General features: G+C 42.6%; 1 protein-coding gene across 2 annotated transcripts in view; it reads right to left on the bottom strand.

Moving 5' to 3' along the window:
* Window positions 1-27,652, bottom strand: part of ttc28 (tetratricopeptide repeat domain 28) — a 775,554-nt gene that overhangs the window by 159,332 nt on the left and 588,570 nt on the right. For both annotated transcript variants that reach the window (XM_041202994.1, XM_041202995.1), the window contains exons 8-12: window positions 22,888-23,411; window positions 21,716-21,825; window positions 19,821-19,950; window positions 18,378-18,596; window positions 6,869-7,034 (exon numbers count right to left, since the gene is read on the bottom strand). In XM_041202994.1, coding sequence (XP_041058928.1) covers window positions 6,869-7,034; window positions 18,378-18,596; window positions 19,821-19,950; window positions 21,716-21,825; window positions 22,888-23,411 — 1,149 coding nt within the window. The remainder of the gene's footprint in view (window positions 1-6,868; window positions 7,035-18,377; window positions 18,597-19,820; window positions 19,951-21,715; window positions 21,826-22,887; window positions 23,412-27,652) is intronic.

Raw genomic sequence — 27,652 nt, 5'->3', positions numbered from 1 at the left:
GTCCTTTGTCCTTTAAAACCAAATTTTTGATCTCTCTTAGGCACTAGTAACCCATATCTAAAAAGCCTTGTCAAATGCTCTAATTCTGATGAGCTTGTGGTCAGTTGCTAAAGTAGATTAAACGTAAGCACATAAATTGAACTGAAACATGGCAGAGCTGTGTAATTTTTTTTTATTGTTCTCCTGACAATCACAGCTAACAAGGCAGGAATACATGAGTAGGTTAAGATGCCTGGGAGGCAAGCCCCATGTGGATGTAAAATTTATTTCTTTGAACTCTGGGTGGAGGCTTTGTCGAAGGATTGATACCTGAAGAACAATGAAACTGCTGCATTCCACAGACATTCTGTGCAATCTCTCCACTCCTTACCCACACCCCATTCCTTCAGCCGTCTATCATATGCCAGCATGTCTGTACTGGAAACATTTTACTGCAGAAGGATTCCAGATCAAGGTATTAAAAGGGAATCTAATGGGGAGGCTACATTCTTGAAAATGCAGCTCCCCTTCAGTGACAGATTGTGTGTTCAATTGAGCAGCCAGAAACAATTAACTGGAGGTACCATTACAGGCTTCATATTCAGATTTTGGGCCTTGGTGTTGATAGCAGGAAAGGCTTGTAACTTTGGCAGCGATGTGGGAAACTGATTTAATCCCCGGTTTGCTTGAATTGTTGATTCACCCAGTCTGAGCTGGACCCCTCTCCTCTTATGAGTCATCACACTGTGATTTTTTTTTCACATAAATGAATTGGCATCAGTTTCCCTGGTCACCTAATGAATAAAAGCACTGTCTGGTGTAGTACTAAACTATAGAGAACAGAAATGCATGATTCAATTACTTATCTGTGCTGAGTTAGCTGAAATGATAGAGTAGCAGTTGGTGCACTACATTACCACCCCTGAGTTATGGAGGGAAAATTTAACAAAGATTCCTACCCGTGATTGCTATGCAATAAATACAAAAGCAAAGCTTATCGACCTGCAATGTTAACTCTGCATGGTATCCTGTGCCAAGTTGGAGCCAGACACCTTCATGCTCTTTGACAGTGACAGGAAGCTAGCCAAGGCATTCAGCATTTCAATGTGCTGCCTCATCAGCGTTCTCCTGTGTGCCACTTCATTGAAGTCCACACCTGAATTCTTTGCAACAGAACTTGTCTCACCCTCTAATGGGCTGGTGCACATGCTATCTTTTCAGCCTGACCTTACTGAAGCCTACTTGTGCCTGGTGATTCAGCACGTGCAGATCACTGCTTAATACTAGCCTCCATGAAATGTGCAGTGCCAATATCTGAACTGATGGTTGTACATATCAGATTAAGCAAAGGGGTCTCTTCATCAGTGCAGTGGTGTTACTCTCTTCCTCAAGGGGGTATTGTGACTGGACAGGTGACAGTTCTTGGGTGCCTAAAAGCAGGCTGGGGTGAGGGAAGTGGAATGGTGCTCTGGATGGGGAGGGAGGTGTGTGGTAGGGGGTTTGGGGAGGGTTTGGAAAGCAAGAGGTCTGTGGTTACACCATCAGCAGCTTGCTCATCATACCAGATAGCAAGATGAGGGTGGGCAGGGTTGGAAAACATAACGTTATCCTCAACGTTCTCAGTGATTTCAGCGGCCATGGACTCTATCGCAGCTGGCCCCATGATGTGGAGAACAATCTCAGGAGATGCAGGAATCCTTGACCCCATTAGTTTTACTCCGCTCCCAGTGGGTATGGACTAAAACCTCCTTTGAGACAGGCAAGAATATTGCTGATTGTGCTGCACTGTGTTTGGGCGATTTATCGCAGCTGAATAGTTGGTACTATGTGGAAACAGTGGAGCAGGCTATGAGGTTGACATCATTGCAAGATGTGTAAAGGTGAGTTGGAGCATCTGGATATTAAGTCTGAGTCTTGAGTGCCATAAACTGTTGCTGGGTGAGTGATAGGGGTGTGGTACATTAAGCAGTGTGAGAGGCTGGTGGAGCAGTGGGTAGTAAATGTCCTTTAAAGGTGCATTCACTGACCTTGACCACCCATCTGAGGTCATTGAACCTTTTGCTGCACTGTTGTCAAACTCTGGGCATCGAACAACTACTCCCATTCTCTTTTGAGGGTGATCTTTGAGGGCTTCCTGGAGCACCCATGGAAACATGACCACTCTCCTCCTGCCAATCTCCACCACAAACGCCTCCCGCACCTCATTAGTAAACAAAGGAGCCCTCTCTCTTCCCTGGTACTTCATTTTTGCAGTATCAGTATCAGCACAGGCAGCCAACAGCCCTGAGTGCAGCTCCCCTTTAAGAGGGAGAGACTGCCTTTAAGAAGAGCAGGCTTTTTTTTAATTCATTCACGGGGTGTGGGCTTTGCTGGCTAGGGCAGCATTTATTGCCCATCATCCCTAGTTGCTGGTGCACCACATGATATCAGCACTCAGGGCTTTGGCTCACTGCTGAAGCAGTTAGCAGCAAGGGTCCTGCTCAGGCTAAAGTTACAATCATGTAAAGGATGTGGCAGACGGGTCAGGTTTGTTAAAAATCACTGAGTGAGTGGTGGAGTCAGATTCAATTGAGGCATTCAACAGGAAACTGGGTTATTTTCTGAAAAGGAAGAATGTGCAGGGCTATGGGGAGAGGGCAACAGAGTGGCACTAGTTGAATTGCTCCTTAAGAGCCAGAACAGACATGACAGGCCAAATGGCCTCTTTCTGTGTTGTAACCATTCTGTGAAAATATAAGATTCTTAAAGTCTACCCTGTTTAACCCATAAATGCCTGGGTTTTCCCCATGACAGAGAACCTCTCCGTCGTGGTGAAAATTGTGAAAGAGGCCTGAATCTGAAAGTCCCACTCCCGAGCACAGCGCCAGGGTAGGAATGGGCCTGGGTCTGGATTTGTACATGATTGTTTTGCAACGACAGCTGCCCATAGCGATCAGCAGCTGCCTCGACTCGTGTGCAATTTTGGTGTGAGAAGTGCCTGACAACATGTACAGACTAGACCTGGTAGGAGTAGGTCAGAACTTTGTGGATTCATTTTGATAGCCAGGTTACCCTTTTGGAGAGGTACCCCTTGGGCCATGGACCCAGGACAACTTTGGAAGAGATCTGGTGCTCTCTGGGGGAGGTAAGGTGCCCTTTTGGAGAAGTCAAGTGCCCTTTGGGACTCAAACATTAGGCATGAATGTACGTAAAAAGTGCATAAACTCAGTGGAACAGGGAGCTGTCAAGGCACTTAAAACTCCTGCCCTCTGACTTTTATAAAGAACTGCCGAGAGTGTTCTAAAAAAAAAGGTTGCTTGCTATTTCACTGTGTCTCTTGACATAAGCCTTAGGGTTACCATTATTGGATAAGTGCTGCCTGACTCGATTTCAAACTGTCCATTATCAAGGTAGGGTTCCTGCTATTTCACAATTGATTGACATTGGGGCTCGTTGAAGAGGGACTGAATTCCAATTCTTGTTGTTTTAAGGGATTATGCACTTGAATAAAATGTTTGTTGTTATAAGGGATAATGTAGTTGAAGGATTGTAAGTGTCGTAAACGGGTTTTTATGAATGAGGATTTTTAAAAGAGTCTATCTTAGACACTTGGAATTTTATTTTATTTAATCTCAGCATGGGTCCTTAGGTCTGCCCATGGTGGATGCTGGGTGAGTTGGCATGGAGGGTGTAGGGCAAAGGGTGGGGGCCATGAGTTGGCACAGGGGGCTGTAAAAGGGCACGGGGGTGGGTGGGAGGCAAAGGTTTGTATGGAGGGCCTGTGAGGCCATAGGGAATAGGCAGAGGGGCAAGGGCTGGCATGGAGGATATGAAGGGCCATGGGGAGTGGGCAGAGGGGTACAGGTTGGCATGGAGGATATGAGAGGCCATGGGGAGTGGGCAGAGGGGCATAGGTTAACATGGAGGGTGAGGGGCGCCATGGAGTTGGGTGAGAGGCATGAGGTGGTGAGGATGGGGCATGGTGAGTGTGTGGGAGGTGAGGGGGTGTGAGGGTTGAGGCTGCAGGGCTGTTATGTTTCTGTGTTTTTTTATAACTTCAATACAGCGCCAGTGCACCGAGGCAGGATTTCTTCCCAGTCTGCCTCCACACTCATCATTCCAGGGTTGCCCGGCCCGACTCCTATGGAACCCCACAACCCAGAATGAAAATCCAACCTTCTGGGCCACTTTCTCCTGGGGGTCAGGCTTGCGGAGTCAGGAAACATCCTGATTCTATGCTCCCGACCCAGGAGTGAAAATGCAGGCCTAAGAGGTTGTTTCCCCTTGCTGGAGAATCCAGAACATGGAGGCATATCCTCAGGATAAGAGGTCGATCGTTTAGAACAGGGATGAGAAGGAATTTCTTCATTTAGAGGATTGTGAATCTGTGGAATCATTTAGTATATTCAAGGCCAGGATAGATAAGATTGTTGATCTCTCAGGGATTCAAGGGATATGGAGCATGGACAGGAAAATGAAGTTGAGGCAAAAGATCAGCCATGATTGGACGAATAGCAGAGTAGGAATGAGGTGCCATATGGCCTACTGTGCTCCTATTTTTTATGTAATATGAAGTTTGCATGCTGCTTCTCAACAGAAACAGGAGCAAACAGATCACCAATTGCAACTCCTGCATCCGCAAATAGGCCTTCACAAATTCTTAGCCCCAAGGGTGTCCACTTGGATGGACTGGGAGAGTTTGCAGCAAAACTCAGTGCCATCATAATAAGAAGGCAAGGTTCACAGAAAACTGGACAAACAAATTTATCTAGAGTCACAGGAGCGTAAACAGAGCATAAATTCAACAAAGTGATTATAATATTTCAACACATTCAGTGCTTGATTTGCACACAGTTGCTGTTACCAATGTGCAATTAAATTGGAGGATATTCCAAGCAAATATTCACTGTTCAGCTGATTGCATCAACAAACAATATTTTATTTTGATCCCTTTCCATAAATTTTGCCCTTTCTCTTCTCCTGCTAGGGTATTATTCCAAGGGTAGCAGGCATTCTCTGGTATCGTGCACATTTTTCCTGCGATCCTTAGGTTATTCAACTATGGAAGTATCACATTCAATTCCAACCCAACATCCATAGACATGTACTTCAACAGGTTACAGAGGATAACAATTAGGACTGAGAGCCTTTGACTGGTTTTTCCCTCCCCATCTTAGAGCCCTCATTCCAATTTAGAGAAGTTTTGGCTGGCTGCTCCCTTTATGGACACACCTCTATGAAGCACAAAAAAAGAAGCTGAATCTCTGGGTTAATTTCTTCCTTACCCTTTTTTAAAGAAAAATAAATTAATTGTAGGTTCCCTTTCTGTTTCATAAATACACTTAAGCCAATCGGGTACAGTGTAACATACACTGCTCATGTGTGACACCAAACAATGATGACCATGACAACTTGCACATATAGCTCTTTAAAGCAGAAAACTTTGATAAGGCAATTCACAGGCACATGAGAAAATGCTTGCTGAGCCAAGAACAGATTGGATAGGAGCACCGAAAGCACAGGATCTTACAGAGGAGAGGAAAAAGAAGAGCTTAGGAAGGAAATTTCAGAGATTTCAATTTAGACAGCTCAAGGCACTGCCATTAATAGGGCAAAGGAAGGAAGGTACACACAAAGATTGACATCAAAAGGACGGTGAGTATGGCAGGGGTGGGGTGTTGTTTCAGGGCTGGAGGTTGTTACAGAAATCATGTCAATACTGAATTGAAGTGTCATCCTAAAGAGCTCCGATCCCTGGAGTGGACTTTTGACTCAGAGGTGGCGTCTTGGTGAGCTGTGAGGCAACTTGGTCACAGGAATGGGAAGACTGTGAAGTACTCAGGCTTGGCGGGTGAACAGACAGGTCATCTGGAAGGAGCTTGGAAAGGCAGGCATTGGGTGAACGGCAAGAGCATGATACATTTAGGGACAGCAGATAAGATAGAAGCATTGAGGATTCGTAGGCAAGTTCATGAACCACAAGTTACTCAGAGAAGATGGATTAAGAGCATCTCAGGCTAAGCAGGAAAGCAGAACAGGTATAAGGGAAATACTTGGTAGGTGGGCTGGCTGGCTGGATGCTCTCAGAGAAAGAAGATGGCAAGCACATTCCAAACCATACACATACAAACCAAAAAGGTACCATCATCATTTTTGTTTATAATGGGCTAAACAGTATTAATTAACTGATACTCTTTAATAATTTTGAAGACTTCCTTTATGTCATGATTGAACAGATCAAATTCTGTTTTCATTTTATGGAATTCCACTAATTTATGGCAGTTAAATAAATTATATTCTGTTTTTATTACATAAGAGTCAAGGATTTTCCATGATTTGTGTCAGCATTTTGGGGATTATATTCCAGAATTTCATTGTTTTCTGTAAAAAGTGCAAATCAGTGGCTTTACCTTAAATATATTCAATCAAAATATGACTTTTATTTATCTGATTTAGTTAAAAGGGTCATATTTCAACTCAGCACAGTAAGGTTCCGGAAAGAATGCAGGAGGAGGAATGGGGAAGCTCAGCTATGTGGGCACTGTTTATGGACTTACTGCAGAATGAGGCAGATAAATGAGCAAATTTTCTTTTCACTCTACAATCTTCTGCTTTTACTGCACTTTAATATTTAGTGCTTCATGAAGAAGAAGCTCAAACCATAACATATGACAGCTAAGTGTAAAGACTGAAACATGTGCCAGTGTTACAATGCATTACAGCAGTAACTGCAAAGGCATCACTCACTAATTATAATGATCTCAAACACAATCTCAGTCCATAATAAAGCACTTTGAGTCGGTCTATAACCTTCAATCTGTCTCTGTAAGAAGCAAAGCAAGAATGAAATTTTAAACACAGGGAGGGTATAAAAATCAATAATTACCCTTTAAAGAAATGGAAACTGTACCTGGTATAGTAGGAGTCAACACCAAGTGCTTCTCGGACATTGGTCACATATTGCTCAAGAGTAGAGAAGCTGGATGCCTGCAGGTTGATGCTGCTTGTTTCATTAAAATCATTGCTGCTTTCTGCCAGACCATCGCCCAAATAGCACTCGTGAAACTTTAATATTCCTGCAAGAAGACAGAGAGACAGGAAGACGTGCAGTATTACTGCGGGTCTCAGAAAGCTGGAATCACTAATTACACTGGCATTAGTATGCAGCCTCAGACTCCTCAAGCTGAAGTATTTGAGAACATGCACCAATATTCAGGAAAGCTTTAACATTTGACGGCTACAGTTACATTTTTATTTTGGGCAAAAGGCCATTCTGTTGCTATTTGTTTAAAAGAAATCCATATGACATCCGATTTATTTATAGAGGCCTCGCCAACAAGGTATCTATAAAAGAGCCAAATCTCACTACAACGTTCCCTTCTAAAGAAAGCACCTCACCATCAAGATCATTTCCATAGAAGCAACTTTGGAATCAGAACCACAGCTGGAATTTTGTGTACAGTTCTGGTGACCACATGACAGGAAGGACATAATTGCTCTGGAGAGAGTGCAGAGGAGATTTACAAGAATGTTGCCAGGGCTTAAAAATTGCAGCTATGAGGAGATAAACTAGGGTTGTTTTCTTTGGAACAGAGGAGGCTAAGGGTTATCTAATTGAGGTGTACAAAATTATGAGGAATCTAGATAGGTTAGACAGGAACGACTTGTTTCCCCTAGCTGAGGGGTCAATTACCAGGGGGCATAGATTTAAGATAATTGGTAGAAAGATTAGAGAGGACATGAGGAAAAACTTTTTCACCCAGAGGATGGTGGGCATCTGGAATTCACTGCCCAAATTGGTGGTTGAGGCTGAAACACTCAACTCATTTAAAAGGTGCCTGGACCTGCATCTGAAGTGCTGTAACCTGTAGGCCACGGACCAGGTGCTGGAAAGTGGAATTAAAATGAGCAGCTAGTTTCTTTCTTCTCTTTCTGGCCGGCACAGACATGATGGGTTGAATGGTCTCTTTCTGCACCATAACTTTTCTATGGTTCTACGGTTCTAACCTGCCCTCTGTATCAAGTTAAAGTATCGAAAGAAGGTATTTTTCACATTGTTCACATCCCTGGCTGAAATAGACAAAGCTATTCCATTTGGTTTCAAACTGGACAATCCAGTTTCAATTGCAATTGATAATTTTGATCATTGAAAACTGGACAGGAAAAGCAGTTGTTGATTCTTCTTCTACGGGTAGCATCCTCAATTGTTCGAGGGTTGCCAAATCTTGGCTTATGCTATGGTTTTGCTACAGGGCAGGGCAAGGAGGCTGGTCCCAAGTCTACCTCAGCCACAACAAGGATTGAACTCCATGCTGCTGAACCACATGTTAGCTGTCTAGTAAACTGAGCTAACCACCCCCACCCCAGTTGTTGATTAATGGCTAAACAAATCTAGTATGTTATGGGAATGGTAGTGTAGTAACAATGTCACTGGACTAGTAATTCAGAGGCCCAGGACAATGCTCTGGGTACATGGGTTCAAATCTCAGCACAGCAGCTGGTGGACTTTAAACTCAATTAATAAAAGTCTGGAATATAAAGCTCGTCTCAGTAATAGCCATGACAACTATCAATTGTTGTAAAAAAACTCATCTGGTTCACTAATGCCCTTTAGGGAAGGAAATCTGCCATGCTTACCTCGTCTGGCCTACATGTGACTCCAGACCCACAGCTATGTGGTTGACTCTTAACTGCTCTCTGATATGGCCTGGTAAGCCATTCAGTTCAAGGGCAATTAGGGATGGGCAACAAATGCTGGCCTTGCCAGCAACACCCACATCCCATGAAAGAATAAAGAGAAAAATATTGGTTGAAACATTTTATTCAGTAGTACAGATTTGCACAAGCAGAGATTTTCACACAGACCTCCCAGTTTACTATAGTATAATTTCAGAGCAATATCATGGTGCTAGAGTAAAGAATCCTCTACCTTAAAAATGTCCCCCAGTTCCAACCTTGGAACAGCACACTTTCCCACTGCATCCTTTTTCCTTTGTTCATTCTTGGCAATGCTGACATTTAATTCCCATCCTTTAGATAAGTGAGTAGCTTGCTAGGTCACTTCGGAGGGCATTTATGCATCAACCAACTATTTGAAGGAGACAAAATTGCGGGTATGTGGGGAAGGAGTAGGGGAGTGAGACTGACTGGATTGCTCTTCCAAAGAGCCGAAGCATACGTGGTGGACCAAATAGCCTTCTTCTCTGCTATACTATTCTATGAAGGGACAGGAGTCATATATAGGCCAGGCGGGTAAGGGCATTAATGAACCAATTAGCTTTTTACAACAATTCAATAGCTTTATTGTCACATTTACTGATACAAACTCCTTTACCTCCAAATTTTAAAATGGAATTCAAATTCTGAAACTATTGCAACCTGAGAGAACTTCTATGAAAATCTATGTTTATGCTACCTAATCAAATTTTCCAAACAAAACTTCAATTGCCTGGTAGGATTTTTGGAATAAGACACGACATAGCATATAGTACAGAAAGGAGCAGCTTCAGCACCAGCATCCTGTGGTCTCTTTGAATGAGAATGCCAGTTTAGTGTTAATAGCCCCAAAATTCCACGTGGCATTTGTAATGGATTTGTGCCCATGTGTTGGGATTTACACTGCCAAACTTCTGTAGAGCTGAATCTGCCAAAGTTTGCTGGGTTGGTGCTCTAGAAAAAAATCAAGTAGTGTGGGGAGGTGCTTGAAAATTTAAGAATGCAGCCTTTGAAAATTAAGGTCTGGATATAGATTGCTGGATGCAAATAAGGAAGTGTTTGGCTAACTCTCAGGTAGCTGCACGGCATCACCTATGAGTGATTTTGTCTCACTTTCCAAAAGTGATTTCCACTGAGTAATCTGGTACAGAGAGCTGGATAAGGAACAAAGCAGCGTTCTTGAAAGCAGCTAGGGCCCTCTTGCCAGAAATTTCAATGACCAGGCCTTTTTGGTCTTGGACCTTAGCAGGCAACAGTTATGTGGAACACATGAGCTTTAACATATTGTGGAGCTCATTATGGCCTGTCAAGGTGGCAAAAACGCCCTTTTAAGACACTGATGATCATCTCAATACTATTCTAGGAGAGCTGTGCTTCATTGTGGTGCTTATCTGTTGTTCTTGAAACTCTTAAATGTAGTTATGGGAGCAGGGGTGTGTCTTGTCATCAGAAGATCATCTCTTGACACAATTTTATGCTCTGAAGAGCTTCAGGAGAGCCCAAGTTCTGATGCATGAATATATAGGGGCAGCTTCCAACAAATTTCTCATGGACGTGCAAGGTTCTTTGCATGTTGTCTTACACAATCTAGACGTTCAGGAGTGGAAGCAATTTCTGCAGAGAAAGTTGAGGGGTTAAATGCAGAAGCTTTCAAAACAACATGGATGCCATATATTGCATTCTGGACCTTGCGAAAGCGAGTAACCCCATAAAATTGGATGGTCCTGAATCACTTCTATTTCTCTAAACAGCTCTCCTGAAAAACGTCAGTCATCTAATCAATACATGTATGAATGGCACACTGGCTGATATGGCACAAATCCCTCATGACTGTCTGAACTGACCCCATTCCATAAAGCTGAATGTCACTGTCACCATTATTGTCACTGACACAGCACTTAGGTCAGATTACTCTGACTGCAGGTCCTGCTGTAGTTCACACACTACCACCATTGCCTTTTTGGCACATGCACTCTTCTGATGCACATCTCCTCCCCACGGTTTTCATGGGACTGCTATCAGTTGTATACTCTAGAGGGAAAACATCTGCTAAGGTTTATCCTGTTCAAATTTGCCTCACCCTCCTTTTCTCCATGCTCTCTTGCACCTCCTCCTCCTCCTCCATGATAATTGCCTACAAAGATATGCCCAGAGGGAAAGCCATCCTTGCTCCTGAGAGACTTTCACCGTGTGCCTGTGTGGGGGGATGAAGGAGGGGTATCAAAACCTCTCAGCAGACTCACGCAGGCACTCAGAAACAAGTTCAAGACTGTCTAGGCTAAATGCCAAAAAATGAATTGCTCCGAAAGGCTGTTCCCAACTGCAGTAATTCAAACTTTCAGCAGTCATCAGACTCAAAAACTCCTTACTTCAGCTAGTCTCAGCTGATCCTGAAAACAGCTGCGCATTATATTTCTCATTCTAACCAACCCCTTGTGCATTGCCAGCATAAATATAGGAAATTCGGGGCTCTAGCAGCAGTGACCCTCATTTTAATATACATTAATTAAATGCATGAGGGCTCAAAAGGTGGAAATTTATGTGTACTTTACTTTTCATATAGTGAACCAGCAGAAACAGTTTCAGCCCCAATTGAGTTTTCTGATTTAAAAAACAAAAAACATGGAATTTTGGGACAATTTGCGCTAAACTTTGGGGGAGTTTCATGCTATGGGCCACTAGGCACTGGGTTGAGTCTATACGAATTAATATCATACGGAATCCTTACAACCAATGAATGGGGTAGCATTTCATCTCATCAATCAATTTTAATGCAGATTGCAGAGAGGAGGGAAGTAATCTAGATGGTAGGGATTGGGTGATAGGGACACCTTTCCTGCCTTACGAGATATATTTCCATTAAAAAATTTGAATCAGGTGCTGAAGTGCATTGCAGTTTATCACAGCGGTAAATCTGCCATCTCAGTTTTTCAGACAGATGGAACCACCAAGCAGTGATGCCAGCCTAACCAAGGGAAAGAGTTAAAATTGGAGGTAGTATTAATCCTGTTCCAGGTTTGTCTTCATACACCAATGCTAACAAAGGCCCTGATGAATGGTACAGGAAGAAAATATGTAATATACTGTAAAGGACATACCTTATGACAGTTTGTTCAATAAACAGTTATTTACTTGTTAAGTTTACAAACCTGGTGCCCAGATTCTGTTAATCTACATTAAACAATTAGATGGTCTGATCAAACTTTTTCACATTTGTCACGGCTCAGGGAGCAGTGGGGCTTGTTACTGCAGCGCACTATCCCCAGTGGTGGTGTATTCATGAGAATACACACCAGGGAAAATTTATTTCCATTACATTCTGCAGAACTATAACTAGATATTAGAGAACAGAATCACTAACAGCAAGCATGTTTCAGTGCAAAGGGAATTTTAAGGAATTGCTCTGATTTTGGTTGAGTTTTGCAAACACAAAATAAATCAGATTATAAGAGGCTATAATTAGTGCAATTTAAATTTTGAAACTCTATGCAATTTTTTGCATAAGTCAGTTCATTGTCTGATGCAAAACATTTTCGAGTGTGAAGTTTTAGAGCAGAACTGATTCCCACATCTTAGGTAGAATGTTGCCTAACTTATTTTTTCATTAGAACAGGAATGAAGTGCTTAGACCTCGACAGTCTCCAGTGGGTAGCAGCAGCAACCACATTTATACTGAATCAGCGTCTGCACTGCTACACTGTGATCCACATCATTCACTGCTGCCCCCCACCCACCCCTCTGTATCCCAGTGCAATAGTTACGGCACAGTGTGTAGCATATGCTGGGTAATACACAGCAATTTGCCCGTTTGGCAATGTTTGACTCATCCAGGAAAAATATATGTATAATAGGTAACAAAAAAGGGGGGAAGTCATATCCATCTGCACTCACTGCATACTCCCATGTATAGAAATTTAGAAGTATATTTTAGTCTGCTAGAGATTTGCAAGAGACTTACTGACCCTACCTTCTTGCTAAGGGGTTGAATTTCCACAGGGATCCTGTCATATTTTACTTTATTCAAAATCCATTCACTTACACAGAGTTAAAATTGGACCCAAGATTATGTCATCTGATTACAGAGTCATAAAAAGACATAGGGCTAAATTTTGCAACCCGCTCCCCAGCCTGCTGGCATATTTGAAGGTGAGAAGCTTGTAAAATAAAGTGGGTGGCCAGCCTGTCACCTTCCTGCCCATAGTGGAAAGAGAACTGGTTGGAAAATCCATTTCTAAAGAGATTCAACCCATCAGTTATTATGATAATGATCCCTAGATACCCCATGCACATTCTACCTCCATGTGTCTTAATCCCTTCTCTTTCTAGAAATCCATTTAATTGTCTCTTAAACTTATTTATATGTCATCCTCAGTGGTCTTGTTTGGTAACTTATTTCACTTTGGATCACAAATATTCTGTGAGACTTCCTTTTAACTATGCCATTTGGATACTTATCACAAAATAGAAGTCAAGTCATTGAGAAATTTGGAGCACAAAGTTAAATTTGTTATTCAACACTATAGTGTTATAAAGTATTAGTTACTAGTGCTGGTGAGTTAATTATTAATATATATCACTTTTACAAAGAGTTTAATTCTACTTCAAAAGCAACGTGAGAAGGCATTAAACATGTTATTGATTTTTGTCAAAGAAAATCAACAGAGATATTTTTCCTGCTGTTTCTTGCCTATGGACTGTGGTGAAGTTTTTTTTTATTATTTCCAGCAGTTGTGCCTGATTTCCTATTCTGAGACACAAATATTCCAACACAGGCCCCACTCTGGTTAAGTACAATAACGTAGCACCTAACACCATGTCACACATCCACATCTGGGGCTCATTGCTTGCTGGCAATCATTACATAGTGCACTGAAGCTGCATAGTAATGCATTCTGAAAGTTCTCTCTCTCGACATGGCAAAAAACCCATTTTACAAATAAATGTTTAAAAGAGATCTTGATGGCAATGCACTTCAAACACATTTTAATAAATCGTTAACTCTTTCTTGAAATGAATCTGCATGGGGTCACACTTCAAAATCAAATCAGTATCTGTTGCAGAATGTCCACTGAGCTAATCACCACATAGGAAATGAATCACAGAATTAGTTGACCTCATTTCCTGAATTTGACTATGTAGTGTTGCATCGTCTATTAAAATGTTATAGTCTAACAGTGAATGGAAAATCCTGATGTATCTAATTGCCTTTCTAGCTTAAATTGCATCACCTTTGGCCCGTTTGTTGTTACACTCCATTTGCACGTTTTTTCTCATTCAAACAAAGTAATCTCTCATTGAGTCACCTTAACTGTACTAAGGTTAATTGGACACATAAATGTGAATTGAAATTTAAGTGCTTAAAAATCTCGGTTACCTTTACACGTATCATAAATAATAAAAAGCAAATTACTACTAGGTTTAAAGTAAGGTTGTGTTCATGATTTTTTTTCACTATTTGGAGAGAGAAAAGAGCCAGAATAATAATTTTTGTTGTAATACTATCATAGTTGCAAGGAAATGTTTTGATATATGAGGAAATATTTTAACTTACTCAAAACCCATTCACTTATACAGAGTTAAAATCATACCCAGGGTTATGTCATCTGATTATAGAGTCATAGGGCTGAATTTTACAACCCGCACCCTCACCCTGCTGGCATATTTGAAGATGGGGGAGCTTGTAAAGTAAAGTGAGTGGCCAACCAGTCACCTTCCTGCCCAGACCCGACCTGTCCCTCAACCCCAAAGGGCTGTGGAAGCTCAGATATTGAGTATGTTTAAAGCAAAGATTGACATTTCTAAATGCCAAGGAATTAAACTGGACGAAGCACCCGGCATCAACCTAGGCACCGGAAACGGCAACAGCAACTGCAGCCCTGTCGACCCTGCAAAGTCCTCCTTACTAAAATCTAGGGCTAGTGCCAAAATTGGGAGAGCTGTCTCCCAGACAAGTCAAGCAGCAGCCTGACATAGTCATCCTCATGGAATCATACCTTACAGATAATGTCCCAGACACCACCATCACCATCCCTCGGTAGGTCCTGTCCCACCAACAGGACAGACCCAGCAGAGGTGGCAGCACAGTGGTTTATGGTCGGGAGGAAGTTGCCCTGGGAGTCCTCAACATCGACTCTGGACCCCATGAAGTCTCATGGCATCAGGTCAAACATGGGCAAGAAAACCTCCTGCTGATTACCACATACCGCCCTCCCTCAGCTGATGAATCAATGCTCCTCCATGTTGAACACCACTTGGAGGAAGCACTGAGGGTGGCAAGAGCGCAGAATGTTGAATGTCATGACCAAGAGTGGCTCGGTAGCACCACTACTGACTGAGCTGGCCAAGTCCTAAATGACATAGCTGCTAGACTGGGTCTGTGGCAGGTGGTGAGTGAACTAACGAGAGGGAAAAACATACTTGACCTCATCCTCACCAAGCTGCCTGCTGCAGATGCATCTGCCCACGACAGTATCAGCAGGAGTAACCACCGCACAGTCATTGAGGAGAGGAAGTTCTGCCTTCATATTGAGGATACCCTCCATTGTGTTGTGTGGCACTACCACCGCACTAAATGGAATAGATATCGAACAGATCTAGCAACTCAAGACTGGGCACCCCTGAGGTGCTGTGGGCCATCAGCAGCAGCAGAATTGTACTCAAACACAATCTGCAACCTCATGGCCCAGCATGTCCCCCACTCTACCATTACCATCAAGCCAGGGGATCAACCCTGGTTCAATGAAAAGTGCAGGAGGGCATGCCAGGAGCAGCACCAGGCATACCTAAAAATGAACTATAAAACAGGACTACTTGTGTGCCAAACAGCATAAGGAGCAAGTGACAGACAGAGCTAAGCGTTCCCACAACCAACGGATCAGATCTACGCTCTGCAGTCCTGCCACATCCAGTCATGAATGGTGGTGGACAATTCATCAATGCTTCATCAATGACCTTCCTTCCATCATAAGGTCAGAGGTGGGGATGTTTGCTGATGATTGCACAATGTTCAGCACCATTTGTGACTCCTCAGATACTGGAGCAGTCCATGTCCAAATGCAGCATGCTTGGGCTGACAAGTGGCAAGTCACATTCGTGCCACACAAGTGCCAGGCCATCTCCAATAAGAGAGAAACCAACCAATACCCCACGATGTTCAATGGCATTACCATCACTGAATCCCGCACTATCAATATCCTGGGGGTTACCGTTGGCCAGAAACTGAACTGGACTAGCCATGTAAATGCTGTGGCTACATCAGATCAGAGGCTAGGAATCGTGCAACGAATAACTCGCCTCCTGACTCCCCAAAGCCTGTCCACTATCTACAAGGCACAAATCAGGAGTGTGATGGAATATTCCCCACTGGAATACTACAACACTGAAGAAGCTGGACACCATCCAGGATAAAGCAGTCAGCTGGATTGGCACCACATCCACAAACATTCACTCCCTCCACCACCGACGCACAGTAGCAGCAGTGTGTAACATCTACAAGATGCACTGCTGGAATTCGCTGAGGCTTCTTAGACAGCACCTTCCAAACCCATGACCACTACCATCTAGAAGGACAAGGGCAGCAGATAAATGGGAATACCACTGCCTGGAATTTCCCCTGCAAGTCACTCACCATTCTGACTTGGAAACATATCGCCGTTCCTTCACTGTCGCTGGGTCAAAATTCTGGAACTCCTTTCCTAACAGCATCACATGTATCTACACCACCTGGACTGCAACGGTTCAAGAAGGCAGCTCACCACCACCTTCTCAAGGGCAATTAGGATGGGCAATAAATGCTGGCCCAGCCAGCGAAGCCCACATCCCGTGAATAAAAAAAAAACATAAAAGATATGGGGATAGTGTGGGAAAAAGGCATTGAAGTGAATGATCAGCCATGATCTTACTGAATGGTGGAGCATGCTCGATGGGCTGAATGCCTACTCATATTCCTGTGTACCCATATTACAGGAGGTGGCAAGACATCAGGCAGCCAGCCTGCCCTTAGGTCTATTGAGGCCCTCAAGTGGCCAATTAACAGCCACTTATGGGTCTCAATTCACCTCTGCTGCAATTTTTCAGTCTGCAGGGAAAGGCGGGAGCAAGGCTTTGATTGCCATGCTGCTGTCAGGCAGGAATTGCGGGAGGGGGGGGGTTAGGGTGCTTTTTTTGTGGGGGTCCGCTGTGCCCATGAGGGGCCATTCACAAACCGCCACCCCCTTTCTCAAGTTCATACCCCCTCTAACTATCATTTGGCCTTGGCCTCTCTAACCTGACATCCCCCCTACTCCCAACCCCCATCACTGGGGTCTCCCAGCTGGGCCCACCCAAAACCCCTGGACTGATCTCAAGTCCAAGTGACATCTCTTATTCTTTGGGACTGCTTGTAGTCCCAGCAGTGGCCACTACTGTCATTTCTGCTGGGACTACAGAACTGCCAACCAATCAGATTGGCCACCAGCTCTCCAAGACAGGACTTCCTTCCCAATGAGGGTGAAAGTCCAATTCTGACCCAATGAAGGTCACCCCCAGCATAATATCACTGAAGGTTGCCAAATTTCAGGGGGTGCAGGTAATCAGTTCCACAGTAAAATTCACCCCATAGAGTCACAATGGCACCAAGGGAGGACATTTGGCCCATTGAGTCCATACCAGCTCTCTGTAGAGCATTCCAGTCGGCCCCATTGCCCTGTTCTACACCCATAGCCCTGCATGTTTATTTCCCTCAAGTGACCATACAATTTCCCTTTGAAATCACTAATGTCTTTGCTTCCACTGCTCTCATAGGCAGCGAGCTCTAGGTCATTACCACTCGCTGTGTAAGTTCTTGCTCACATGCTCTGTGCATCACTTGCGCAAATCCTTAATTCTGTGTCCCCGGTCCTTGCATCATTTCAGAATAAGAACAACTTTTCTTTGTCTACCTCATCCAATCTGTCATAATTTCATATGCCTCAATCAAATCCCCCCTCAATCTCCTTATCTCCAAGGAGAACAACCCCAGCTTCTCCAACCTAACCTTGTAGCTAAAATTCCTCATCCCTGGAACCATTCTGATAAATCTCCTTTGCACTGTATCAACAATTCTCACATCCTTCCTAAAGAGTGGTCACCAAACTGGACGCAACACTCTAGTTGTGGCCTAACCAGAGCTTTACAAAGGTTCAACATGACTTCCTTCCTTGAGCACTCAATGCCTCTTTTTATGAAGCCCTATATTATGTTTTGCAAAAGAAAGGAAAAAACATACTTTCCTATAGTGCCCTTCATAACCTCACAACATCCCAAAGAGCTTTATAACCAATAAAGTGCTTTATGAACTGCCATCTCTGTTGTAACATGGAAAATGTGGCAGCCAATTTGAGCATGGTACAGTCAAAACAGCAATGGCAGTTACTCTATTTTAGTGATTTTTTTTTAATGGACTATGAACTTTTCAGGACAGTGAGAGAACTCCCCTGCCCTTCTTCAAATAGTGTAATTGGATACTTTAATAGTCAGCAGTGACAGATTTAAAATTAAAATAACCACTCTTGTACATACATACAGGCATTGATATGCCAAACTTTGTTCCAGATAGTGCCAAGAATCAGTGTTACAATACACATGATAGCGCAACAATGTTACGTTACAACACAGACATTAGTGGATTCACCAGCTACTCCAGGTGCAAAAATCAGGATTACATTTCACTCTCAATTCACCCATACCTGCTCCTGGTGCTAGTAACCAGCTGTAGAGGTATCCAGCTGCTTGTGAATAGTACAGCACCAGGCTACGTTGATTATTGATGGCCTCCAGAATCTGGTCAATGGTGACGGGAGTCAATGGATCAGATTCTTCCTGTCCTGTTTGCCTTTCTACCAAGAGATCAGCAAATGCCCTTGTTCTTCCCCTCTCTGCTACTGCCAATGCCTCATCATGACGACCTAACAAAGAGTATTAAAAAACAAAATGGGTGAGGAAGGGTGGGATGCTTGACTTATGATTTGTTTTTGAAAAATATATATGCCATCTAAGAATACATTGGACTTAATTTTCAGATGGCAGAGACCATTATCCCTCTGTTGTGTAAGAACTTATGTTAAAAAGAAGCTTCAACATTCTCAATTCCCTTAATTCTATACACATGATTATCTACATAAATACACCCTACAAAATTTATAAAAATTGTAAACACAAAGTACATTTGCTATTAAATTTACTATTAACTGAATATCTTTAGTGTGAGATTCCCAGATTGGGAATCCAGTATAATCTGGAACATTACCTTATTAACATTTAAACTACTGTCACCTTGTGTTGATTCACAACTTGTACTACTTTATTTGTCTCAAAGTTGCAACAGGATAAACTATGAACTGCAAATATTTAGAAAAACAGATACATGGAATTTTGCAAAAAAATTTTTATTTGCTGAATTCAAATGCTATATGTGGCCATCAAGCTGACAATGATTTAGGGACGGATTGAAAGCCATTCAATTTCAAACTCAAATATCCTCAGGTCAGGTATTGAATTTTAGTTAAGCTCCTTGCATTCACTTAAACTCCCAGAGAATCTTGTATTTTATAAAAAAATACTATTTTCCATGTACGCACAGCAGCTGTTTCAGAGTAAGATTGCCAATTAATGAAAATGCAAGATTTTTTTTCTAAGTGGCTTTCACAAACCTCAGGGCCTCCAAAGGTGCTTTACTGGCTATTTGAAGTGTAATCATTGTCGCATAAAGGCAGTAATGAGAGCCAATTTGCACAATTGAAGGTTCCACAAACAGTATTGAAATGAACAACGAGATTAATTTGTTTGAGTGGTGTTCATTCCTCCAGTGGAGCGCTCAGTGAAGTTATCAAATCATGGAGACACAGAGTGATATGTGGATTTATCTCCTGATCTGATCTTAGCTGCACTGTCCTGTGCAGATCAATGCTTCCTCATTGGGTGAAAGAGAAAATCTTAGGGAGCACTGCACTGAACCAACAAGGGCAAAAACCCACAGGTCAGCTACCCTCCCTCTTACCGGTTGTTAGCTATTCCCTGAGAAGAAAAGAAAAACAGGAAAGAAAAGTTGCCTGGAAAAAAAAATGGCTTCTGCTTTTGTGTCAAGAATTGACTATACTCAGACGATTGCCCCACTCTGGAACTCTGCTTACCCAGGCTGACCAAAACACGCTGTAAAGCTTGGTAGGAGGATGTTTGAAGATCAAACAGTGAAAGTTTATAATCAGTGCTATGCTGTGCTTCATGACGGATATTTTCAAATAAGGCAGATGCTCTGTAAAGCTGAAATAGAAAAACAATGCTTTAATTAATGTAAATAATCCATCAAATGCGATGTTTTGTGCATCAGAACAGCCTTCAGTGGAGTAGGAAAGCAAGCTTGTTTCACTAAATAATTATGAACCCAACTTGTTCAGCACTGTACAGACTGACTCTTGGGAGTCCCAAAGCCAAGATATCTAATATCTGATGTCAGTATCACCATGTCTGTTACTGCATACGCATCATAAAATAGAGGCAATATTTGCTCACAAGTTGCATATTTCACTATTTTGACACAAAAACCTCAATTACATTCCAATGTTTTATGTAATTACTTTTTCCCCCTATTTTGGGCCTCCGCAATGCTAGCATAAATTCTTCAGTTAGGTATAATTTCCCAAGGCCACTTTCACTGCTGCTTTGTAACAGACTATTTGGAAGTGCAAACGTGTAATCTGAAATGGGCCACTACCATGTTTTAATTTTCTGTACAAAAGTGGTAAGTCTCTGTTCAACGGCTTAGTAAATGTGGAATAGCAGCATTCCATTAATAGTGTATTGCAATTGACTCCGCAGAATACTGCACACCCTTTGAGCTGTACTTTACTCCATGCAGAGTACTACACAACCTGTGAACTGTATGCTCAATCTGTGCAATGTACTGCTGCACATTGCAACACCCAGTATACTGCAGTACCAATGCATCAAATCACATTAGTACTTGCAACATTATTGTAACCCATTCAATTAAATGAAGCTGACTCCACCCCTCTGACTATACAGTAATCGCTTTGTAGCTGTATACAGTTGCTGCTTGAAGTGCTTGCAAATGATTTCCAGTGGCCAAGTTGTTACTCGCGCTGGCTGATTGCTTCACACAACCATAAGCACCAGGGAGTATCTTGAATTATTCCTCCTTTCTTCAACTGAAGGTTGCACTGTGCCAAAGGAACTATTCCCTAAAATTCAAAAAAGACATTGCCGAAATATGAATACGGTTTTTAGTTTTTGTTAGGATTATTCCACGCGAGTTTCTACTCATTTTCACGTGATTTGTTAATCAGTACTATTTGCTGGTCTTGTGGTGCTGTGGAGCTCTGGATTAGAGTTCCACCCCAGAGTTTGATGGCCAAGGAACATGTGTTCATAACACGGCCAAACAGGTTGATTGTCACCTGCAAATGTTTCCAACGCATGCCAATGGCAGGCGGTAAGCGTGAGAGAGGTTCCTGGTAAGCCATGTGCTGCAAAGAAAGTTGAAGCCTCTGTCATCACATTCCTTAGCTCCAGACTACAACCTACATGTTCAAGTGCATGTTGCCACAGTAACTCAGACTCTGAGTGATCTGTAACACACCATCACCACAATTACATGAGGTCTTAAAGGCTGTTGTGAGCTATATGAGATTTGCACAGCGCTTTCCGCTGCAAATGCAGATTGAACCTGATGTTGTCTGTCGTGCTTTCATCCTGTGTCATTCAACAAGCAGAAGACAATTTTTATGTACTTATAAAACCTGTTGAGCATGAGATGCAATTGAGCAATAATAAATTGGCATAAATATTTGCTTAGTTTTTGCAGCACTGAATTTTCCCCTTCTGATTTTTCACGTGAAGCAAGACGTTAAATTTCCAATTTAATTTTATCCGTTTTTTTTATAAAGTAAAAACAGATAGAAATGAAAAGTAAACAGGGACTTCTGAAAATATAACATTCAGCCTGACAGACCTCCTGCCTAAATGTTATCAACCATTCGTTTTATTTGATTCACTAGGTGTCCAGTACCTGGTGTTGTGCCTCCTCGAGGTTTCTACTGACCCACAGCGAAAGTCCCAGCCGATGTCTGATTTTAGCCTCATCTTCTCTGCGGCCGAGCTGCTCTGCCAGCCTCAGTCCTGAGCAACAAGCATAAAGCCCATATGAGACGCCACCAAGGCATTCACCCAAGTATTGGTGGAAAAACTTAAATTGTGTTAGGAGTTACAGAAAAAATTAAATTTTAAAAGATGCCGCAATTGCCCCAGAGTAAATTCAACTCAGACAGAAAAGAAAATCAAAAGGCTAACATTTCTACAACAATATTCATGCACTTGAATTTTAGAGCATTTTGCTACAAAGAGAACAAAAAGAGCCTAAATTGGCTCCTGTTGAAGAAAATAACACAACTGAATTTTTAAAAATATTTCAGATAGTTTGGGTAAAGTATTTATTTTCTATTGGCTGTTAAGTTAGACTCAGGCTGCCTCACTCTAGCAATAACTTCACTGATTCAATGTATTTCCAATGTCTCAAAAGTATTTTTTTTTTCACGGAGGGATCTATAAAGGAAAGAAGCAGGTCTGGCAAAAGGTGGTCCTGCAACTTTGCCAAAGGTCATCTGCAGACTGTCCTAAAGGCAACAGATACCAGATGGAACCAGGCCGTGGGTACAAGAAGCCCAAGCCAGCCGAGGGGTGAGTTGACAAGCTTGAATTATGCATTAGTAGTGAAAACAAAGGAAACTCATGTGACCGTTTTGTGTGGGAATAAACAGCTATGTAAATGAAATGCAGGGGGTTTTCATGGATGTATCTCAGAAATAGCACAGACCATCAAGGGAAGCTGTGCATTCTGCTGTCTCAGCATAAAACTACCGTACATCAGTTACATGTAAGTATCCTCAAACAAAATCAGCATTGTAGCACTCTCCATAATTATGTCAAGAGCTTGCAGGAAATTCAAGGCCAGCATGGAAAGTACTGTGCTCTGAGTTGCACCTAATTTGCGCTATATTTGATGAGTCACCACTTGTTTAGAGAAGAAAGAGTTTTGCATAGTTTCTTCACAATGGCAGCAATGCTAAAATCAATGGATGTTCCATCAGATGTTATAGTTTCATATTGTCTTGGGAGAAGGAGGAGGGATGTTAGACAGAAAACATCAGAGAGCACAGTATATTAACGCAGAGGAGCACATACCTTCCTGTAAGTACATGACTGCCTGCGAGTAGTTCTGTAAGGCATGGTGTGTTCTCCCTAAGCTGCTGTATGCAATAGTTTTAGCCACCAAGTCATTCATCTGGGCAGCAATACTCAGATGCTGCTCCTGATACATTACAGCCCGTTCATAATTTCCCAAAGATTCATAAGTCAATCCCAGGTTACCATAGGCACGACCCTGACATGTCGGGTTATTGGTTTCCTCTGCAATCTCTAAATCAAGCTGATGGTACTGTAGTGAAGTTTCATATTCTGCCATCTGTTGGTAAACTCCACCGAGACCACAGGCTGCATCGCTCTCCAGTATCCGATTCTTCATCTCTCTGGCAATGTTTAGTTGGCGCTCAAGGCAAGAAATTGCCTGTTCGTAGTTCCCTAGCTGGCTATGTAAGCTGCCAAGCTCCCCATATGCCTGGGCTTTGTTGGACGACTCTCCAAGTTCATGGGCTACTACCAGTCTCTTTTCAAAGCACACGAGTGCTTGCTGCAAGTTCCCCATTGCCCTGTACAAACAAACAAATACAGTTTATTTCAAGCATAGAAAAGCTAAACACTTTGCAAACAACATCTGGGATTACAAAAGAGTTCATACGATGATTTTGAAATTTATTTCTTTGTAATTTTGAGTGTTCTTTTCATTCCTGTAGACTCACTCTACATCACGTGCCTTTAGCAAACAGGAAAATAGGCAACAAGGATTTGCAATGCAGAGTGGGCATAAAGGAGGCACAAAAATATATAAGGTGCATGAGAGGTGTAAGAAATAACACACAGGAGGCACACGATAGATGTACATAGGACATGTAACATCAAACATACAGAAAATAATGTCAGAAAATCTTCTGTTTGCTTGTGTGAAATGTATATGTGCTTATAGCAAATAAGCCAATGACTATTCTACAGCTAGCTCTGATAATGTAGCTTCTGCATTCCTAACTCAAAACATGAAGCTGTAAAATGTATCAGGCACCAAATTTTCTACTGACCCACTGAAAAGTTATTTTTTGAATTTCTCCAGAAATAACATCAGCACCACCTTTAAACTCCTGCTGTCATATTCACTGTATCCTAAACAATGAATAGATTTAATAATCAGGCACTCAGTGCCTGAAAGAAATAGCATTCAAAAAACACTTCAATTTTTCTCTTATGGTGTATGACATCATCATATGAAACTTAACGTGAAATGAAAGGCTTGCTATTGGGCAATCATTTTCTATATATCACAGGGTTATGTACAAATGCATCTAAGAAATCATAAAATGTTTACAGCATATTACTTCAGGGCCCTGTGAGATTCTAGCTTTCCTCCTCCTTGGTCTTTTAAAATGCCCTTGGCACAAATGAACTCCACCACATTGCAAAAAATGTATTACCCAATAAGCCATTGCATAACAATGAAACAGTCAAGAGCAGCATACAAGACTGCTGACCCTTGTTCTGCTATTAACACATTCTGCTCTTCCCTTTACGTAAATATCAACACCTTCTTTAGTCTATATCACTATTGTTAACACTCCTTTTGTCTTGTGTCCATGACATCTTTGTCAATTTCCCCTTAGCTCCCACCTATCCCTGACCTTGCTCCACCTGCTCTACCCCCTCTTAAACAGTATAAAATCCATCACATTTCCATTTCTCTTTAGCTCTGAAGGAGAGCCATACGGACTCGAAACATTAACTCTTGTTTCTCTTTCCATAGATGCTGCCAGACTTGCTGAGATTTTCCAGCATTTTTTTTTGTTTTTATTTCAGATTTTCAGCATCCACAGCATTTTTTAAATTTGTTCATAGGATGTGGGTGTCGCTAGTTAGGCCAGCTTTATTCCTATCCCTAAAGGCCCTTGTTCAGAGGGCATTTAAGAGTCAACCACATTGTTGTGGGTCTGGAGTCACATGTAAGTCAGACCAGGCGAGGATGGCAGATTTCCTTCCCCTAAAGGATATCAGTGAATCAGATGGGCTTTTACAACACAAAAACAAAAATACCTGGAAAAACTCAGCAGGTCTGGCAGCATCTGCGGAGAGGAACACAGTTAACGTTTCGAGTCCAAATGACTCTTCAACAGAACAAAGTAAAAATAGAAAAGAGGTGAGGGTTTAAGGGGGGGAGGGGGGGTGGTTCAGGTAGAGCTGGATAGAGGGCCAGTGATAGGTGGAGATAGCCGAAAGATGTCATAGACAAAAGGACAAAGAGGTGTTGAAGGTGGTGATATTATCTAAGGAATGTGCTCATTCAGGGTAGAAAGCAGGACAAGCAAGGTAGAGAAAGCCCTAGCGGGGGTGAGGTGGGGTGAAGGGAAGGGATCGAAATAGGCTAAAAGGTAGAGATAAATCAATGGATGGGAATACATTTAAAAATAATGGAAATAGGTGGGAAAAGAAAAATCTATACAAATTATTGGGAAAAAAAAAGGTGGGGATCGGAAAAGGGGTGGGGATGGAGGAGAGAGTTCATGATCTAAAATTGTTGAACTCAATATTCAGTCCGGAAGGCTGTAAAATGCCTAGTCGAAGATGAGCTGCTGTTCCTCCATGGGGGCATGAGAGCAGGGTGGTGTGTTGAAATGGCAAGCGACAGGGAGGTCTAGGTGATGCTTGCGGACAGACCAAAGGTGTTCTGCAAAGCGGTCACCCAGTCTGCGTTTGGTCTCTCCAATGTGGAGGAAACCGCATTGGGAGCAATGAATGCAGTAGACTAAATTGAGGGAAGTGCAAATGAAATGCCTGTAAAGGACTCCATCCCATTCTCTCAGTTCCTTCACCTCCGTCGCATCTGTTCTGATGATGCCACTTTCAAAAACAGTTCCTCTGACATGCCTTCCTTCTTCCTTAACCGAGGTTTTCCACCCACGGTGGTTGACAGGGCCCTCAACCATGTCCGGCCCATCTCCGGCACATCCGTCCTCACACCTTCCTCTCCCTCCCAGAACCATGATAGGGTCCCCCTTGACCTCACTTATCACCTCACCAGACTCCACATTCAAAGGATCATCCTCCGCCATTTCCGCCAACTCCACCTTGATGCCACCACCAACACATCTTCCCTTCACCCCCCCAGCGGCATTCCGTAGGGATCGTTCCCTCCAGGACACCCTGGTCCACTCCTCCATCATCCCCTACACCTCAACCCCCTCCCACGGCATCTTACCATGCAACCGCAGAAGGTGCAACGCCTGCCCCTTTACTTCCCCTCTCCTCACCATCCAAGGGCCCAAACACTCCTTTCAAGTGAAGCAGCATTTCACTTGCATTTCCCTCAACTAGTCGACTGCATTCGTTGCTCCCAATGTGGTTTCCTCTACATTGGAGAGACCAAACGCAGACTGGGTGACCGCTTTGCAGAACACCTTTGGTCTGTCCGCAAGCATCACCCAGACCTCCCTGTCGCTTGCCATTTCAACACTCCACCCTGCTCTCATGCCCACATGTCCGTCCTTCGCCTGCTGCATTGTTCCAGTGAAGCTCAACACGAACTGGAGGAACAGCACCTCATCTTCCGACTAGGCACTTTACAGCCTTCCGGACTGAATATTGAATTCAACAATTTTAAATCATGAACTCTCTCCTCCATCCCCACCCCCTTTCCGATCCCCCACCTTTTTTTTCCAATAATTTATCTAGATTTTTCTTTTCCCACCTACTTCCATTATTTTTAAATGTATTTCCATCCATTGTTTTATCTCTACCTTTTAGCCTATTTCGATTCCTTCCCTTTCCTTCACTCCAACACCAACCCCCCCCCCCCCCCACCCCCCCCCCCCCCCAAACTAGGGCTTTCTGTACCTTGCTTGTCATGCTTTCTACCCTTAATGAGCACATTCCTTAGATAATATCACCACCATCAACACCTCTTTGTCCTTTTGTCTATGACATATTTTGGCTATCTCCACCTATCACTGGCCCTCTATCCACCTCTACGTGTCCCACCCCCCCACCCCTTAAACCAGCTTATATTTCACCTCTTTTTTATTTTTACTTAGTTCTGTTGAAGAGTCATTTGGACTCGAAACGTTAACTGTGTTCCTCTCTGCAGATGCTGCCAGACCTGCTGAGTTTTTCCAGGTATTTTTATTTTTGTTTTGGATTTCCAGCATCCGCAGTTTTTTGCTTTTATCCTTGGGCTTTTACAACAATCAGCAATTGTTTCATGGTCATCATGAGACTTTTAATTCCAGATTTTTTAAAATTTAATTCAAATTTCACCATCTGCCGTGGTGGGATTCAAACCAAAGTCCCCAGAGCATTAACCTGGGTATTTTGCTTTCATCAAGAGCAGCATACAGGTGATCATTCTGTTCATCATAATTGCATTGAAAATAATGGTCAACTCTCTGTTCTATATTAAGATCCACTGTTTTTCAGAATTTCTCAATAGCTTTTTATACTCTTTTTGTAAAACAGAAAAACAACAAATTAAACAAAAATCAATAAATGAAAGGGGAAAACAAAAACAAAAATGCTGGAAAAACTCAGCAGGTTCAGACAGCATCTGTAGAGAGAAAGACAGTTAACGTTTCGAGTCCGTATGACTCTTCTTCAGAGTCTGAAGCTTTGAAGAAGAGTCTGAAGAAGAGCCATACACAGACTTGAAACGTTAACTCTGTCTTTCTCCCCACAGATGCTGTCAAACCTGAGTTTTACCAGCATTTTTGTTTTCGTTTCAGATTTCCAGCATCCGCAGGATTTTGCCTTTATCTTAAATGAGAGGGGATGAAAGCCCCTGGTAGGGTAAAAAACACGG

This window comes from Carcharodon carcharias, chromosome 13 (genome assembly GCF_017639515.1).
Source record: "Carcharodon carcharias isolate sCarCar2 chromosome 13, sCarCar2.pri, whole genome shotgun sequence".
Taxonomy (NCBI): domain Eukaryota; kingdom Metazoa; phylum Chordata; class Chondrichthyes; order Lamniformes; family Lamnidae; genus Carcharodon; species Carcharodon carcharias.
Note: the sequence above shows the minus strand (reverse complement) of the source record. Positions and strands in the feature narration are given on the sequence as shown.